At 39.0% G+C, this 19,044-nt stretch overlaps 1 protein-coding gene across 1 annotated transcript in view; it reads left to right on the plus strand.

Moving 5' to 3' along the window:
- LOC136872598 (E3 ubiquitin-protein ligase TRIM45) overlaps nucleotides 1-19,044 on the plus strand; it is a 362,766-nt gene that overhangs the window by 313,784 nt on the left and 29,938 nt on the right. The window contains exons 8-9 of the mRNA XM_068227494.1: nucleotides 4,400-4,529; nucleotides 13,257-13,371. Of these exons, the coding sequence (XP_068083595.1) occupies nucleotides 4,400-4,529; nucleotides 13,257-13,371 (245 nt within the window). The remainder of the gene's footprint in view (nucleotides 1-4,399; nucleotides 4,530-13,256; nucleotides 13,372-19,044) is intronic.

A 19,044-nucleotide genomic window follows, 5' to 3' on the forward strand; every position in this document is an offset into this window, starting at 1 on the left:
TTTATTATAAGACACTAGCACACGCATACCCTATTAGCCACCTTGCTCTCACGTCTCACACCACATTCGTAACTTTGAAACTGTAACTGTTCGTTTCCGTTATAATGCCGTACCGTAACAATTATTGACGGGGAAGAAAATGCATGTACTTGAAGGATTTTGGTGCTATCATTCATTTATTAGGTGCAAGTTTGCTATGTTTCGTATTTGAATATTATTACATCAGTATTTTATTTTTAGACGTGTCTTATAATAAAGTAAAGTCAAATTAATTACATTTAAAGCATGGCTGAGATGGTAGCCAATCAGAGCACCTTTATAACTCAGGTCCAAATACTAGCCAATGAGAGCAAAAAGAGACGCTGGTAAGTCTGTCTACTGGGCGGAGCAATCTCGCTATAGGAAAGTAATAGTTCCACAGTCAGCACCTACAGATAGCGTTAGTGTTGCTCTATCTGAAAGCTTTGAAAATCAAAGGGAAAATACACAGAATGGACAGCGTCTACTTTTGTCTACGTGCTTCATGTAACTGACGCGAGCCCGTGCATTGCCGAAGTGCGTCGAAAATAAGTAAAGCGGGGAATACAATAATATCTTGTATTTGGAAATAATTAATGTTCTATAAAAAGAATTGAATTTACTAGACAGTCTCTCGTTCACAAAATTTTAAGGGTACACGCTGTCTACCCTGTCTCCCCTGACGCTTCGCCCCTGTGGAGGACAACTTCATTGTCAGCCTCATGATGATAAAGAACTTTGTTGCGGGAATGGGGATTTATTTAAAAACTGGGCATAGTGCGACGTAGATATTTGAATGAGTGAGCACCTGACTGGCGTCTGTACAGAAACTGTCCCGTGGTAATAAGTGACTTCAACGATTGCAAAGATTCTATTTCTGTTAAAGTTTATGTCAACATCCGGATGAAGTGGCTTCTGTGGGGGATAATCCTTTCACTCCACAACCATATTGTCTCCTGCTTGCTAGTCTCGTACTGAGGCTCCTTCAGACAACGGCACATGTCATACGGTAGGGATGACCAAAACCAAACCCAGGCGCAACAGCCTACCAAACGAAACGACCATTGCTCAGCCCGAAGGCCTGCAGATTACGAGGTGTCATGTGGTCGGCCGTTATTCTTGGCTTTCTAGACTGGGGCCGCCATCTCACCGTCAGATAGCTCCTCAATTGTAATCACGTTGGCTGAGTGAACCTCGAACCAGTCCTCAGATGCAGGTAAAAGTCTCTGACCTGGCCGGGAATCGAACCCGGGGCCTCCGAGTAAGAGGCAGGCATGCTACCCCTACACCGCGGGGCCGGTAGTACAATACGGATGACACCTGCGTCCTTTCCCTTTTACATTTTTAGAAAACAGTGGAATTTCAGGAACACTGTTCAGTTAGCTATGTTTGGATACGACTTCACAATATTAGCGATATATGTATATAATTATATCGTCGTTGTGCCTGCGATATTTGAAGAGATATACTGACTCGCACCACATATATTACAAAGAGTGAGAATTCCTTGATATTCGACAGAACCTTACCGACCAAGACTTTTTAATTTTTTTAATGAAAGGGAATGAAGTAGGTAGATGTGTAGGACGAGTATTTTGATTTTTAATACTAAGTTGAAGTCCGCCCCTGCGGTATAGTAGTTAGTGTGATTAGCTGCCAGATCCTGAGGCCCGGGTTCGATTCCCGGCTCTACTAAGAGATTCGAAAAGTGGTGCGAGGGCTAGAACGGGATCCACTCAGCCTTGGAAGGTCAACTGAGTAGAGAGGGGTTCGATTCCCACCTCAGCCATCCTCAAAGTGGTTTTGCAGGGTTTCCCACTTCTGTTCAGCATAGCAGGTGAAGGCACCTGGGCAAGGTACTGGTCATCCTCCCCTGTTGTTTCCCTGACCAAATGTCTCACACTCTAGGACACTGCCCTTGAGGCGGTAGAGGTGGGATTCCTCGCTGAGTCCAGGGAAATTCCAACCCTGGAGGCTAAACAGATTAAATAAACAATAAATACTAAATTAAAAATGACAGACACTGGGGTGAAACTGATGAAGGGCCATTTCATTCATTTATAAATGTTTAAATAAAAAAATTGTTTCACATTTTAAAATTTTCTTCTTACATTTTGCTTTATGTTGCACTGATACAGACAAGTCTTGTGCAATGGTCGGATAGGAAAGGGCTAGGAGTGAGAAAGAAGTGGCCATGGCCTGGTTTGAAAATGGGAAGCCATGAAAAACCATCTTGAGGCTTGCTGACAGTGGGGTTTGAACCCACTGTCTCCCGAATCCAAGCTGATAACAACCTTCAAGTTTTAAAATTGGTCATTGAAAACCGGACACTTATTAAAGAGTTGGAAAAAGGAAAATAAAACATGTTGAGCACCTGTTAAGCCACACTAAGTTCCTGACAAAGATTCTTGTAGGAAGAGTGCTGGGAAAGAGAGGCAGAAAATTATACTTTGAAGACCTGAAGAACATGAAGTACTGGTACAAGAACTACAAGGAAGTGTAGAGAGTGGCAGAGGAGAGAGGAGAATGGTTGCAGCGATAAGGCTTTACTTGTAGTACATGGTGATGCATTTATGTATGTAATGTATGTATTTTAACTGAAATATACATAATATCATTCCTCTTTAACCAGCACTAAGGTTTCTAATATAACTTAAAAATAATACAATCACTTCTTCTTCTTCTTCCAGAACCTCTTCATCCTCTTTCTCCTTCTCTCCTGTTCTCCAGATGATATTTTCAGTATCATCTTCTCTTGTCTCCCTCATTGGTGCTTCTCTATCCTGATTCTGTACCTTTCTTTGTTACTGAGCTCCAGCATATTGATTGGTATATATTTATTTTTCCAGTTCTCTGACCCTTGCACCTTGATCCCCATCTCAGTCAGTCTTTCCAGACTGGTTCCCATCTTTCCTCTGGTCCTACCCATTTTTTCCCATACTCTTCTGGTCATTCTCTCCACACCCATCTTGATCACATGTCCAGCAAATCTTGCTCTTTTGTGTCTTATTTCTTCTGAGATTGTCCTCATGTTTCAGTGCAGTTTGTCTCTTGATCTTCATCCCCATCTTTCACCTCCTCTTTTTGCTCCCTTCCTCAGGATTTTTCTCTCTTCTTTCACCAGTTACTCTGGTCATCTCGGCCGCATATAGTACCGCGTCCCTTGTAGTGCCTGACCTTTGGATCCGTTCATATGTTTCTTTTATTGTATACTTCTTTGGTTGCAAGGTAGGTCGACCTCATTTTTCTTACCCTCTCTTCCAATCCCTTGCTGCTCCTGTTCCTTCCTGTTATATACGTATTCTCCAAGGTACTTGAGGTAAGAAAAACTTGTCTATCTCGCCCATGCTAAATGTTCAAAATTCTGATAAACTTTTCTCAAATTTATTTGAAATTTTAGGGTTTATTGTCTGCACCTTTACCCGTAATAATGAGAAGGATTATTTGTCAAAACCAAATACCGTTTTTATCCAAAAAGGTTCCAAAAATATTTCTAATTTCTTTTGGGTATTACAAAAGCGTCCCATTATATTACCATTAATTAAGATAATGTTGAAGTGTAGGAAAAAACCAGGGACCTAGCATTAGAACTAAAGCAACTGCATGTACCACAATTCAGGAAAGGAAAGAAAATGTCACATGATTGTTTTTGATTGTTTCATGTGATATTGACCGATTGGTCACTATTAGTAGTGAATGAGTATCTATTTTATTGATGATCGCAATTCATTTAACCATCCTCTAATGACCGAGGAAACCACAGTACCTAGAATTTTTGTGTGATTGTGCATTGACAAGATAGTGGTAGAAATATTGCTGATGCCATTGCAATAATATGTGAGCTTCTCGTTATGGAAAAAAATGAACACCCAGGGAATTTATATTGATAAGATTACAGTGGATATGTAGGCATTCCCTTGAACTAATCACAGATATCAAGTGAAATAATAATAAAACTTACTGTGATTTAAAAGAAAAGTTATAACACGAATAGGCGCATAGGGGGCACCCGTCACCCAACGATGTTCACCGTCTTCTGGTTCTGGTACAAATGTAACCATGAACAGTAAAATCATTATATATTATTGGTGACAATGTCCTTGAAAGGTATTGAAAAATATGTGAACCTAAAATGAGTGAACTAGCAAGTAAATAAAGAAAAACTGAATGAGTGACAAATGTCCCCCATGCCCCTGCTCCAGGGTTAAAGGAGAATTTTGAGAATTAATGATGAGATCATCACTACCATTATCAATGCTTTAATGTAATTGTCTTACTGCCTAGTCAGTAAGAATTATACTGAAATATAGCTGAATAAGGTAAAATAAAATCACATTTATCTGTATCAAATTAATGAGTTGCATTATGATTGTCCTAACAGGTCTGCTCGACTGTCGACAACATAAACGAGCTGAAGCTATCGTCGAAACTCGAGATTCTGAGGGCCAACCTTTGTGTCATGGTGGAGAGAAAGTGGTAGTGGAATTACGTTATTGTGATGTCAGCAATCGGTAATGTAATTTATCAATATTTCTACTTCCCTTATCTTTGACAACACATATCTCCTTTTTAGTTTTGAAAGTCTCTGTGACTTCCCTTTTGTACTCTTCCCTCCTTTCCAAATTCCTGAGGCCCTCAACATTATATTTCATTTTTTTTCCTTTCCCTTTTAGTTCTTACTGGATCAATTTTATGTCTATACTTTATTCTGACTAGTGATCTGTCTCTTCATCAGCACCTGTACAGCTCCTGACCTCTACAGTGTCTGATGCATGTTGCCTGTCTATGATAATATGATCTGTTTGATTCCTTGTAACACCACATGGTGATATCCAGGTCTCCTTCAATAAGTCTTTCCATGATTGTCAGGTACTCTTAATTATCATATCCTTCCAAATTGCAAAGTCTGTCAATCTTAAACCATTATCATTGCTGAATTCGTGAAGACTTTCTTTCCATGTTGTGCTTCTGTACATCAGGGTTGAATTAAGGAGCTGGCCCAACTGTGCATGTACTTTTTTTAAATCTGGAGATTACTTTTAGTTTTAATAAAAATATTTATTTCCATTCTTCAGTGTAATTGTAATTATTATCCTACATATCTGAGGCTATGAAAGAAGACATAGTCAAAACTGCAGTGCCACTTAAAGTACTGTTTATAAAGTGATGCTTATTGGCTATCATTGCTTGTACCTAGTGCCTGAGCACTAGGCAACCAGGGAGAAAATAGAAAGCATTTGACTGTGGACACAGTGATGCTACAACTGAGCCTTATTAATGACTAGCAAGATACCCGTGTCCGCCTCTGTGGTAATGTCCTTGAAATCATTTAAGAAAAGACTAAGAAAACAACAGATAGGGAATCTGCCACCTGGGCGACTGCCCTAAATGCAGATCAGTATTGATTGATTGATTGATTGATTGATTGATTGATTGATTGATTGATTGATTGATTGATTGATTGATTGTAGTGGTTAGTGTGATTAGCTGCCACCCCCGGAGGCCCGGGTTCGATTCCCGGCTCTGCCACGAAATTTGAAAAGTGGTACGAGGGCTGGAACGGGGTGCACTCAGCCTCTGGAGGCCAACTGAGTAGAGGTAGGTTCTATTCCCACCTCAGTCATCCTGGAAGTGGTTTTCCGTGGTTTCCCACTTCTCCTCCAGGCAAACGCCGGGATGGTACCTAACTTAAGGCCACGGCCGCTTCCTTCCCTCTTCCTTGTCTATCCCTTCTAACTTTTCCATCCCCCACCAAGGCCCTTGTTCAGCATAGCAGGTGAGGCCGCTTGGGCGAGGTACTGGTCATCATCCCCAGTAGTATCCCCAACCTAAAGTCTGAAGCTCCAGGACACTGCCCTTGAGGCGGTAGAGGTGTGATCTCTCGCTGAGTCCGAGGGAAAAGCCAACCCTGGAGGGTAAGCAGATTTAGAAAGAGAAGATACCCATGCTTCGGTACGGTATTATACTGAAATTTATAATTGAATGCTTAACAATTTATATATAATCTGCCAAAATTCGCAATTGATTTTGCACTTTCCGGGCTAGCTCCAGGTATTCCGCCTGGTCAGTTTGGTCCCTAAATCTTTGCCATCTTTACCTACAACCATTTTTAATATGGATCAAATCCTTGAGGAGATTTGGCGTGGTGTCGTCTTGTGTGCCTTGCTGGTACTGAACCCGCAGCCGGACTGCATTCATAGTCATTACCAGGCCAGGACCCATTTCCAGTGTGCTCCGCACATTTTGATGACAGGCCGGATTATTATTATTATTATTATTATTATTATTATTATTATTATTATTATTATTATTATTATTATTATTATTATTGATGTTCTGGACCCCGCAGCAAGACGGAAGACCGCTACTTGGCGGTAAATTACATCTGCTGCCATTGTCATTGCTGACAATATGACCAGCACCATTGTTGCACGGAGGCAAGTGCTCAGGATTTCTGGTGATATGAATGATATACATGGAGGGTAAGAGAAGTAGAGGGAGACCAAGACGACGATGGTTAGACTCGGTTTCTAACGATTTAAAGGTAAGAGGTATAGAACTAAATGAGGCCACAACACTAGTTGCAAATCGAGGATTGTGGTGACGTTTAGTAAATTCTCAGAGGCTTGCAGACTGAACGCTGAAAGGCATAACAGTCTATAATGATAATGTATGTATGAAATGTATGAATGATATACTTCCGTGCATTATTGACCTTATTATAGAAGATCACGATCAATATAATTCCTAACATTTCTTTCAAATGTGTTTACATTTTTCATTTATATTGCTGGAGAATCTACTGTCATCTAACTAAATACTGTAATACTATAACTACTGTAATCTAACTAAAACTAATCTAAAGTAAAAAGTGGCTCTTGAAAACGAACCCAGGAAAGATAAAAAGATCGGTTTATGATCGGAATCAAGTACATTATGAACAGTGAAATCAATTAGTCTCAACTCCTTTTTCACCCTACCCCCATTAAGTTGATTCCCTCTCCCGCTCAAACAAAAAGAACACGTGTTTCTTTATGTTTAAAGGAGATTCCAAATACCAATGTTCATGTCTGTTACCTTCAGTTTTGAGATATAAGTATCCCCATAAAAAGAATTAACTTTATTTCACTTCCTTTTTTCACACACCCCGCCCCCCTCCCTCTCAAGTGAATTTTCCGAGAAAAAATACTTGTTTCTTTATTAGTAAAGGATCTTCTAAATACCAATTATCACGACTGTAACATCTTCAGTATTTGAGATATGTGTCCTCATAAAAGGAATTCAACTCCTTTTTACCCCCGTCCCCCAGGATAATTTTCCTCCGAAAATGCATTTGTTTTTAAAGGAGATCCAAATACCAATTTTCACGTCTGTAACAACTTAAGTTTTTAATTCAGTTAATTTTTCAATTCTTTCAACCCCCTTCATTGGATTTCCCGAATTCAAAGGAATACGTGTTCCTTTACTTTTAAAGCAGATTCCAAACACCAATTTTCACGTCTGCAACATTTTTGTTTCTGTGATAATAGTATCTTCATACAAATAATTCAACTAATTTTTCAATTTCTTCCCCCCCCCCATTAAAGTGGATTTCCGAAAACAAAAAATACATATTTCTTTATTTTTAAAGGAGATTTCAAATATCAAATTTCACGTCTGTAATATCTTCAGTTTTTGAGATATCAGTATACATGTTTTTCATTTTTAATAGAGATAAAAAATACTATTTTTTACTTCTGTAACATGTTAAGTTTTTTAAATATACTGTAGACATGCTCATTTTAAAGTTTCATTCCCTTTTTAGTTCCCCTTAAGTGGAGTTTCCAAAAACAAATCACCTATGTTTCTTTACTTTTTCAGGAGATTCCAGGTGCCAGTTTTTACGTCTGTAACATTTTACGCTTCTGAGATATACTGTAGATATAGTCTTTCTAAAAATTCACCCCATTTGTCACTCCTGTTTAACCCCATTCATTGGATTTTCCAAAACAAAAAAATATTTGTTTATTTTTAAAGGAGATTCCAAATACCAATTTTAAGGTCTGCTATATCTTCAGTTTCTGAGATATAAGTATCCTCATTAAAGGCATTCAACCCATTTTTCACCCTTTTTCACCCCTCCTAGTGGGATTTTCCAAAACAAAAAATACATGTTTCTTTATTTTTAAAGGAGATTGTAAATACCAATTTTTACATCTGTAAACTTTTAAAGTTTTGAGATATAGATACAGTCATTCTAAAAATTCCCCCCCCCCCCACTTTTCACCCCCTTAGCGACGGTATATCCAAAAATCCTTCCTTAGCAAGCACCTACATTGTAATATAAATGTATCCTCAAAATACATTTCTTTATGTCCAGTAGTTTTGGCTCGCCGATGATGAATCTGTCAGTATGTCAGTCATGACATGTTCTTTTATATTTATATACCGTATATATATATATGGATAAATAGACCTGTTCTGTGCAGTGCAGTGCATAACTTGTTATAACCAGGGAACTACAGTTTTCTTACATCTAACGATAAAATTATATTCTTCCTAACTTGTAGCTATTTTATTACTTGAATTATTGTAACTTCACAATTGTGATAAATGAAGTTCATTATGTATTGAAGTAGACAATATACTGTAGATTCCAGGCAGCAGTAGACCACAAAAGATTCTTTTTTTCATTCTAGCAAGGGGTGTGCATAAACACAAAGTCAGCTGTAGTTATGAATATTTTAAAAACTAAATGAGAAAGAAAGAATGTCAGTGTAGAAAATTATGCATTAAAATCGCTTGTTGTTTAAAGGGACCTAACATCTGAGGTCATCGGCCAGCATTAAACTCAGTAGAAACATTGGTAGCTGATTTATATCACAAGATGAGGGACTTTCTGTACCAAAAGCAGAAACAGAATATTGTATGTATTTTGTAGAAAACTTTGCTTCATGTCTTCAGAGGAAAATCTTGTCTGTTCACAAGTAAGACTTCTGTAATAATGAAGGTTTGAATTTAATAATGCTTTGCCATTGGTCTATTGTAAATGGTACTCTCGTTTGTCACAAGGTGACTTCCTGTGCGCTAGCCTTCCGAGTGGGAGGTGATGTCATCATGTGTTAGGTGCTTTTGATTCCTAGAAACAGACAGGCTGCTATATAAAGAATTGTAAAATAAAATGAATCAGCAGTTTGAAGAAGGGATTGAATCCTAAATTTAGTTATTGAGAAAATAGAAAATAACTTCCTACTTTTCTTATTCAATCAATCAATCAATCAATCAATCAATCAATCAATCAATCAATCAATCAATCAATCAATCAATCAATCAATCAATCAATCAATCAATCAATCAATCAATCAATCAATCAATCAATCAATCAATCAATCAATCACCATTGATCTGCATTTAGATGGCAGATTCCCTATCAGCTGTTTACCTGATCTTTTCTTAAATAATTTCAAACCATTTGAAAATTTATCAAAAATCTCTCTTGGTAAATTATTTCAATTTCGAACTCTTTTTCCTGCGTGGGCTCTGACAACATATAATGCAAGTTCACTTTTCCACACAGTCCCCAAGAGACTGTAAACATTTCTCGGAACGGTCAACCAACTTTTAGATTCCGGATGTGTAGAAATCACCTCCAGTGCTATGTAACCACCTGGAGACAACTGCACTGCTTTCACCCCCTCATCATTTTGAAATCATCGTCCACAGAGATCCTTCTTCAACTTACCGAACACATGATAATCGCATAACGCCAAGTCTGGACTATATGGAGGATGTCGCCATACCTCCCACTTGAACCGCTGCAGCAGTTCGGGATTTTGGCAGGCCCTGTGAGGTGATGCATTATTGTGCAAAAATATCACACCAGTGCTCAATTTTCCCCAGCGTTTCTCTTTAATTGCCTTACGCAACTGGTTCAACGTTTGAAAATATGAAGCCAAGTTGATTGTCTGCCTTTTGGCATAAATTCCACGTGCACTACTCCCTCCATGTCAAAGAACACTGTCACCATTACCTTTCCTACTGAAGGTTGGACCTTGGCCTTCTTTTGTGGTAGTGTGCACCCATTCCATCGATGTTCTCTTTGTTTCGGGGGTGGAGTGATGGACCCACATTTCATCGCCTGTGATGATTCGCAGCAGAAACTCGTTTCTCTCCACAGAATACCATTGTAAAAATGACAGTGACGATTGGAAACATTGTCCCTTGTGAACATCTGTTAGCTTATATACCACCCATCTTTGACACAGTTTATGAAATCTATGGTGCTGGTGAACAATGGAGAACACACTGCCATACGAAATGTTCAGCATGCTGGCGATTTCTTCTAGTGTTATGCACCGATTCTCTCTAATGATCCCATCCACACGGTCAACATTTGCAACGGTACTGGACGTTGCGGGCCTGCCTTTGCAATATTCGTCCATGAGATCCATGTGTCTGGCGTCAAATTGCTTACACCACTTTACAATACCTGGCCAAGATATTTCATGCTCACCATATACAGCAGTGATTTCACAATGAATGCTCATGCAATTGAGCTGTTTAGCCCATAGAAATCTGATCATTACATGCATCTCCAATTTGAAGTGAAAATCCAATTGACACCCCATTGAGCCTAGCCCACTCTGCATAAACAACACGACGGGATACTACACCAACCTTCCTAACAGACATGTCAGCAGTTACTGTAGCTTGCCCTGCATTGGCCACGGTCATGACACACAGCGCGCTCTCGCGGCGAACTAGTATAACTTATTGAAACCGACTTTCAACCTGTTAGGTCGTGTTACATACATTTAGTACGTGTTGAAGAGATGTTAAATAAAGAACAAAAATGGCCAACCGTGTAACGGATCAAACACCCCATATAGATAATTAAAAACAATTGCACGCTGGATGCCAGGCTTCAAAATTAAATGTAATTTGAAACCGAATTTAGATATAAAAGTACTAAACATAATTTAATGAGACTATCTCGGTCGTGAGGTATAGGGATACTAACCATTAAATACCATGTGAAAAAACATAGGGAACCTACTAAAAAGTCAATTATATAACGACATAAAAAGAAAAAAGTTTTATTTAAAGAGATTAAATTACGTAAAAACGAGTTTTTACCAAAATTTAAAATTACTGACTGAGATTACAATTCATTACTACACGCACGGACTTGCGTTAACAGGGATTACTAATGCTCACTGTAGGTTGATCTTTTCATCGTCTGCTTCCGTGGTTGATCGTTGTCGTCCGTCTTCCACCAGCATCATCCTTGGCATCTGCTTCATGGAATGGATTCCACCCTGAATCTATCACTCCCTATTGTGCTGAGTACCAAAAACATAGTACCAGCCTTACAATGTGAAATTCCACATCGGAATTAATTGAATAGAGAGAACGGAAAACATCCAGTCCTTCTATATTATTTGAACTTGTCTTTCTAAATAATCTGAGTAAGTCTCACAGAGCCGATAACAAATGTTGAGTATAAGCACATCGTAAGCGATGCTCTCAAATAGCAGAGTTGGATGCAGAATGCAGAATGCCGAATACAGAATCAGAATCAGAATGAACTTCACCCCGCCGTGTAGATCTATATAAATCCTCTTCAGATTCCCACTTCCTCGCTTGGGGTCACATGACATCACGTTCCAATGAGAGCCGATATACGTCACTACCCTGTCGATATATAGATGAAGTGTCTGTCCTTGACAGATAAAGCCCTCCTGATAGGAGCACGTGATATGGGGTAATTTAGCGTCGCAACAACGAAATTAGGTATCTTCCTCTTGCTGCTGCGTACGTTTCCAAGAACCATCCAAAATTAACCTTCCTGGACTATTGCGAGACACCCAGTAGCCTGTTAGCGCAAGACCTGTCTTGACATTACCACGGAATATTCTAATATATTATAATTAAAAATTATATCTCGTTCTTATGTACAATTACATAAATGATGATGATGAACGTTAATAATGAATAAAATTACATATGATACATGATACATATATATATACAATTAATTCGGGTGGGCAATCAAATTATGTAAATGTCGTGGCGACCACGATTATTACAACTGGACACCAGTGGGATCCGAACCCACAAACGACGCGAAATCAGTAGGTTGTGGGTTCAGATCCCACTGGTGTCCGGTTGGCCATTTTTGTTCTGTACTTAACATCTCTTCAACATGTACTAAATGTACGTAACATGACCTAATAGGTTGAAAGTCAGTTTCGATTACAATGCAGTCGTGAAAATTCAGTATTCATTAGTGTAACTTACTTTTTGATTTGCCCTCATATAAATGAATATTTGCCCTAATTTTTCCTCTTGAATTCCAACTTTATATTGTGATCTTTCTTATTTTTAAAACACCACACCAACTTTTGTTTACTAATCTCATTCCATCTCTCCACTAATTTAGCAAATACATAGTACAAGTAAAAACAAAATGTATAAATTGAATCACAAGATAGGAAAGAGAATTATGCTAACCATGCTACAATAAGAGTCAACTAAAACATTCGGATGGCTTTATAGCTTTCTCCATGGGTCGGAGTAGTGGTAGCGGTAGAGGTAGTGTGTCAGTTCCTCTAAAAGAATGTTGATGACATATTTGTTGTTCTCCTGACAAAACAAAAGAGCATTATTGTGGATTAATATTGATCCATAACATTACTTGACAGATTTGAGCTGGCCTCAGTCCTACATAAACTCCATATATCATATTCTATGTTAATGTTGATAAGTTTGTGTCACTGTAGATGCCACCCAGTGTTTTGGTAGATATTTATAGCATCCCACACTCTTTGGTCCTTCATATTTAAATTGAAATTGGGCATTAATTCAGATTTAGATACAAAAAAAAAAAAAGCATAATATTTATGACTACTGATATGTGCAATTTCTTTTAGACTAAGATAATGAAGAGACAATAAACCTGTGAATAAGTTATTCTGTATTCCATTTCAAATGTACTGTATGTTCTTAAAAGATTTATAATTTATGAAATCGTATTATTTATGTTCATTTGAAATGGCTATTCTACTAATATTTATGGTGCGAATTTTTATATGGTTAATTGTTTGAATATGATGTTGATTTAAAGAATCACACTGAGGAAATTCATAAAAAGGGCAAAACTTGAATACAAAATATTGAAATACAATAACAAAATATCTTGATGATGATGATGATGATGATGATAACTGTTAAACTTTATCAGAATATTTACCTTTCAGGAGGATCCCAGTACATGTCACAGATCGTCGTGATGGTACCTACCTGCTTGCATTTGTTCCTGATTCACCTGGCAACCTGCGGTTAGCTGTATCTGTCCATGGTACTGCCATTCAGGTAATAGATATAAGTGTTGTCTGGTACATTAATTCCACTTTAATTTAAAATACACAAATGGGGATTGTCATGATAAATAAAATCCATTATAAATATATGTATACCAGTATTAAAAACTGCAGGTTTTTAACATTGTCTAAGACAGATTGGAAGGAATTTAGTATTTTCTTTTATGTTTGCACTGACATACAGAGGTCTTATGGCAACAATGCAATAGGATAGGGCTAGCAGCAGAGAGGAAGCAACCGTGGTCTTAATTAAGGTATAACCCCAGCATTTGTCTGGTGCAAATTGTAGAGAAAGAATGGCCTGCTTACATACGTTCATACCAAAATCGACAATTAAATTTTGCAGAGACCATGAGGAGACCCATAAAATAGCGATGTACAAAAATTTAGCTGCCATTTCGAACTGGAAGGTTTTGAAATCTTGATACAAAATCCATGTGACAACACAGCTTACTGGACAACCCTGGCTTCTTGCTGGCTCACACGGCGCACAGCAGAGTGGAATTGCAGTTGTGCTGGAGAGAGAGAGAGAGAGAGAACGAACTGGCAGGCTGCGACGCGCCAAGGTCACTTTATTGTTACGGAACGAATGTGAAACATAAAGGAGGTGTGTTAATCGCATGATAAAAACACAAATATTTTTGACGTATTTTCCCAGTAGTGCCGGGAGGAATCTGGAGAATTTCTATACTGTTACCTGGAGGAATATCTTCAAGACAGCTCTTATCACCATAACTAGTCCAGGAATATAGCAGTAGTAAACACTTCTCTTCCACAAATGGGATTTTTATTTCTGACAATAAACATTTCTTTGGAAACTCTTGGACCAAAAGTCCCAGTTGCCTCCTGTAGTACAATGAATAATTTCAGGAAAAGAGTACCAGCCACACTAATTGTAGACATAATTGTGTACAAATAGGTGAGTGCACTAGGTGACTGCGGTGTCTCTTCACTGGATTGACGGGAATCAGACTTGGGGCTCAAAATCAGATTCATAACATATCTTGCTCCTGGCAATGATGTGCTGCCCTCTCTTTCAGATAATGCAGATGAGGCGTCGCTGCTTCCACTATAACTTTCACTATTTCTCTCCAGACACGACTCTGAGACAATGTTGTCACCCATTGGATGATTTTCAATTAGTTTGATCATACGCCGACCCATCTCCCTTTCTTCCGAAGTTATTTCACGGAAAGAGGAGAAACCTTTTTCACAGAAATAACGTAAAGCATACTCTAGAACATTAGCCGGATTTATGACTGCTCTTTCAGAGGAACATGTGTCAAATGGCTAGTGCAGAAAGCTAAAGGTAACCCGGTCACTTGAGCTCATTACCAGGGCTGACCACGTCGAGCTATACGCTAACGCGTGCAATTCTATTAGACATTTCCGTATCAATTTCAGGACCTTACAGATCGAAATGGCAACTGAATTTTTGTACATTGCTTTCTTATGGACCCCTAATTCTCTATACCAAATTTCATTGTCGATTCTGGACAGTTCCCTTGTTATATAAGAAGTTTGATAAAAAGACACATCCTAAGAGCTGGATTATGAACCTTGATGTCGAAATCTCCCTGCAAGTCGTTTCTTCATTCTCTTTCTCTTTTATGATGAAATTTCCTACTCAAAAGATACCTATTGCATCCTTAGTTGGCAATGGAAAAATCACATCTCTGTCTTTTCTCACTTTTTCATTATGACAAAATTTCTGATTCATTAGTGGCAGCTTTAACTTGTTTACAAATAATTAACTTCTTGTTCGGCTCCATGGCTAAGTGGTTAGCATGCTGGCCTTTGGCCACAGGGGTCCCGAGTTCGATTCCCGGCAAGGTCGGGAATTTTAACCATAATTGGTTAATTCCGCTGGCACTGGGGCTGGGTGTATGTGTCGTCTTCATCACCATTTCATCCTCATCACGATGTGCAGGTCGCCTACGGAAGTCAAATCAAAAGACCTGCATTTGGCGAGTCAAACTTGTCCTTGGGCACTCCCGGCACTAAAAGCCACACGCCATTTCATTTCAATTAACTTCTTGTAATAAATTCACTTCTGTCTGTGGATGTACTTTTGATGGTTGAACAAACCAATTCTAGCATGGAATAAGCGTCCACACAGATTGCACAGAATTGTTGGAGGAGGGTGTGGTTGTGCTGTACAGAGTTTTCTTGCTTCTCTCCTGGCATCTTCACATCTGCGTCATTCCCCTTCAAACAGATTGACAGCAGCAGGGATGGTCTGGCACCAAATTGTATGGTCTTGAGCAAGTGTGTCCCAGGTTTGTTGATTGAGACCTGCCATCTTCATAGTGTGCTTAAACTGGTCCTTGTAGCGCCTCATGGGGGCTCCACAAGGTCTGGTGCTGGTACGAAGTTCACCACAGGATTTGGCGTGGAAATACAGTATTATTCATCTGATGGACATGGCCAATCCATCTAAGCTGATGACCAATGATGAACGATTCTATGCTCTTGGCATGCTTTTGCTCAAGAACAGCAATGATGGTGACATGGTCTTCCCTTTTGATCCCAAGGATGGATCAAAGTTTTTGTTGGTGGAAGCGCTCAAGCTTTTTCAAGTCACATCAGTAAAAGGTCCAAGTTTCACAACCATACAGTAATGTTGTGTTGACAACAGCATGGTACACCATGAGTTTCGTCTTCATGGTCAGGTCTTTATTCATGAACACCCGACGTGATAGTTGTCCAAATGCTACACAGGCAGCACCAATTCTCTTCTCCAGATCTTGCTCACTGTTACAGTGCACAGATAGGATACTACCCACGTACAAAAAGTGGAGTATCTGAGATGGAGATGTTGAAATGTGGAAGGGTTGTGCCTGGTGAAGTTTGTGCCAGGACCTTGGTCTTTTGAACATTAATAGTGAGGCCAAAACAATCACATGCACTCTTGTAGCAGTTAACTGATTGTTGCAATTCCTCTGGTGTGAGTATAACAGCATCATCTGCATACAGCATTTTGGATACCTTTGTAACCTGGGTGATCCTCTGGGAATGAAATCTTGCTAGGCTGAAAAGTCCTCCATCAAAACAATAACTAACCTCCACACCTAGGTTGTTTGTAGAAGATTCATGTAACATAGCTATGTACATTGTTTATTGTACATACCGATAGTTATTTTGTAAGTTATGGTAGAATAGTTTTCCTGTACTGTTTAAAATTATGCTTTATATAGTATGAAGGTCAAAGGCAACATTACAGTATTCACTCCTTGGTCGCATTGTCATATTAACTGTCACTTACAAAAAGACCCTGATTAAATATAAAACTGTTCTTTCTTTTAATTTCACTGCATAATAGCTGATTTTAACTCTCTCATGCACATTTTTCATTTGCGTTTGTTGATGAAAAACACTCGTACTGATGTGGTTTGCCATAGTGGAATATATAAACGATTGTTAGCAAATACTATTCTAAGCTTTTAACTTTCAAATATTTATCATTACTGCCTACTGGCCATGGGTACATATTGCAAAGCGCAAGTGTACTTGCAAGACCGTAGGTCTGTAATGCACTTGAGGCTGATGCCAGATGTACTCCTGAAGCCTGTGGTAAAAATATCCTTGGAGGAGATTAAGAATTAGTATCTATTCACACACACGCGCAGGGTGACGCACGAATATTTGACACATTTGAAAAGCAAATATAAAACGCAACTTAAGTACTATGTTGTTCAAATTTTGTGCACACCTTCCCTTTTTCATGAAAATAACTGTAGAGGTGCTGCTTTGTCTCCGAATGCCTGAGCTTTCTGCCCTGGCTGACCACGACCAACTCTCCAATCAGCAGTGCACCAAAACAGTTATCTTTTATTGCGAATCAAAAAGTGTTCTGGTGACACAAAGGATATTTCGAGCTCTATTTCAGACTAAGTGCACACCAGCAAGGAACACCATCCTTTGCTTATACAGAAACTTTGAAGAACAAGGCAGTATAAAGGAAGAAAAGTGACCACATGCACCAAAAGTTCGGCCTCCTGAAAACACTGCTGCGTTAACGGTCGCCGTGCAGCGCAGCCTGGCAAGCTTCAAGAGAAAGTGGAATATCGAGCCGTTCAGTTCAAAGAATGTTACACGGTGACCTTCAATTGTACCCATACAAAATGACTGTACTAAACAAGCTAAAGATCTTTACAGGCAGAAGAGATTGCAGTACGCCTTATGGACTTAAGATAACGATGAAGTACTGTTTAACACTTGGTTCCCTGATGAAGCCTATTTTCATCTCAACAGGATAGTTAATAAACAAAATACGCAGTTTTGGGCTACAGAAAAACCAGACATTATTCATGAAAAACCATGTATGGGGAAAAAGTGAGTGTGTTGGTAGTTCTGTCAAATCATGAGTTAATTGGACCATTTCTTTTTCCAGTCAGACAGTTAATCCACAGCAATACAAGGACATGCTGGAGAATGAATTCATGCCTCAAGTTCTCGCTACAGAACTCCCTATACATACGCAGTGGTTTATTCAAAATGGTGCAACACCTCACACAGAAAACTATATTCTTGAGTTTTTATGGGGAGTATTTGGTGTTCATGTAATGTCTCATCATTTTTCACAGTACAACAATAATGGCGGATTCCTTTGACCTCCTTTAAGCCCAGATTTAAATCCTTGTAATTTCTTTTATGGGGCTATTTGAAAGAAAAACTCTTTGCTTCAAGACCTCAAAGCCACATGGGAATGTGTGCTCGGATTGTGCAGCTCTGCAGTGAAATTCATGAAGACTCATCTCGAAGAGGTTGACCGCCACAGTGGAGGCCACATTGAACATGTGATATAGTGGAATGTATTTCCAGGGTCCAAGGTACCTGTGTCTAAAATTATATTAGTGTTCTGTGAAAAATAAAGTTGTTATTCTAAAATTAAATGTGTCAACTAATTGTGTGCCACCTGTACACACACACACACACACACACACACACACACACACACACACACACACACACACACACGCGCGCGCGCGCACACACGCACACATGCACGCACGCATGCACACACAACTTCTTTATGGACTTCTATGCCTTTCAGCATTCAGTCCGGAAGTCTCTGTGAATTTACTAACTGCCACTACAATCTTCTATTTGTAACTACTTCGGTGGCCTCATTTAATTCTATACCTCTTATCTTTAAATCGTTACAAATTGAATCTAAACATTATTGTCTTGGTCTCCCTCTACTTCTCTTACCCTCCACAACAGAGTCTGTTATTCTCCTAGGTAACCTGTCCTCCTCCATTCACCTCACATGACCCCACTACCAAAGCCAGTTTATGTATACAGCTTCATTTATCAAGTTCTTCATCCAACACCTTAACCGCTCCAGGAGTGTACAGTGATCTTACATTCCAAGTGTCACACTTCAGCCTGTGATTGTTTCGTGACCTTCTCTCATTAACCATTGACTTTCCAGTAGTCATCATTGTCCCGTTTTGAATCCGAGGCTGTGATTTTTTATGGTGTGGGGATGTTGGCCCCACGCCCAACCCCCAACCTGGAGGACCAGACCCTAAATATTAAGGTAGTAATATCTATCTGTCCAAAATACGACCATTGTAATGGTGCCAACAGGTGTAGACTCCAATTCCTTGGCAACGTTGATAAGAGCATGCATAGTTTGCATGGCATTGATGGCAGATAG

Source organism: Anabrus simplex, chromosome 4, assembly GCF_040414725.1.
Source record: "Anabrus simplex isolate iqAnaSimp1 chromosome 4, ASM4041472v1, whole genome shotgun sequence".
In the NCBI taxonomy this organism is placed as follows: Eukaryota; Metazoa; Arthropoda; class Insecta; order Orthoptera; family Tettigoniidae; genus Anabrus; species Anabrus simplex.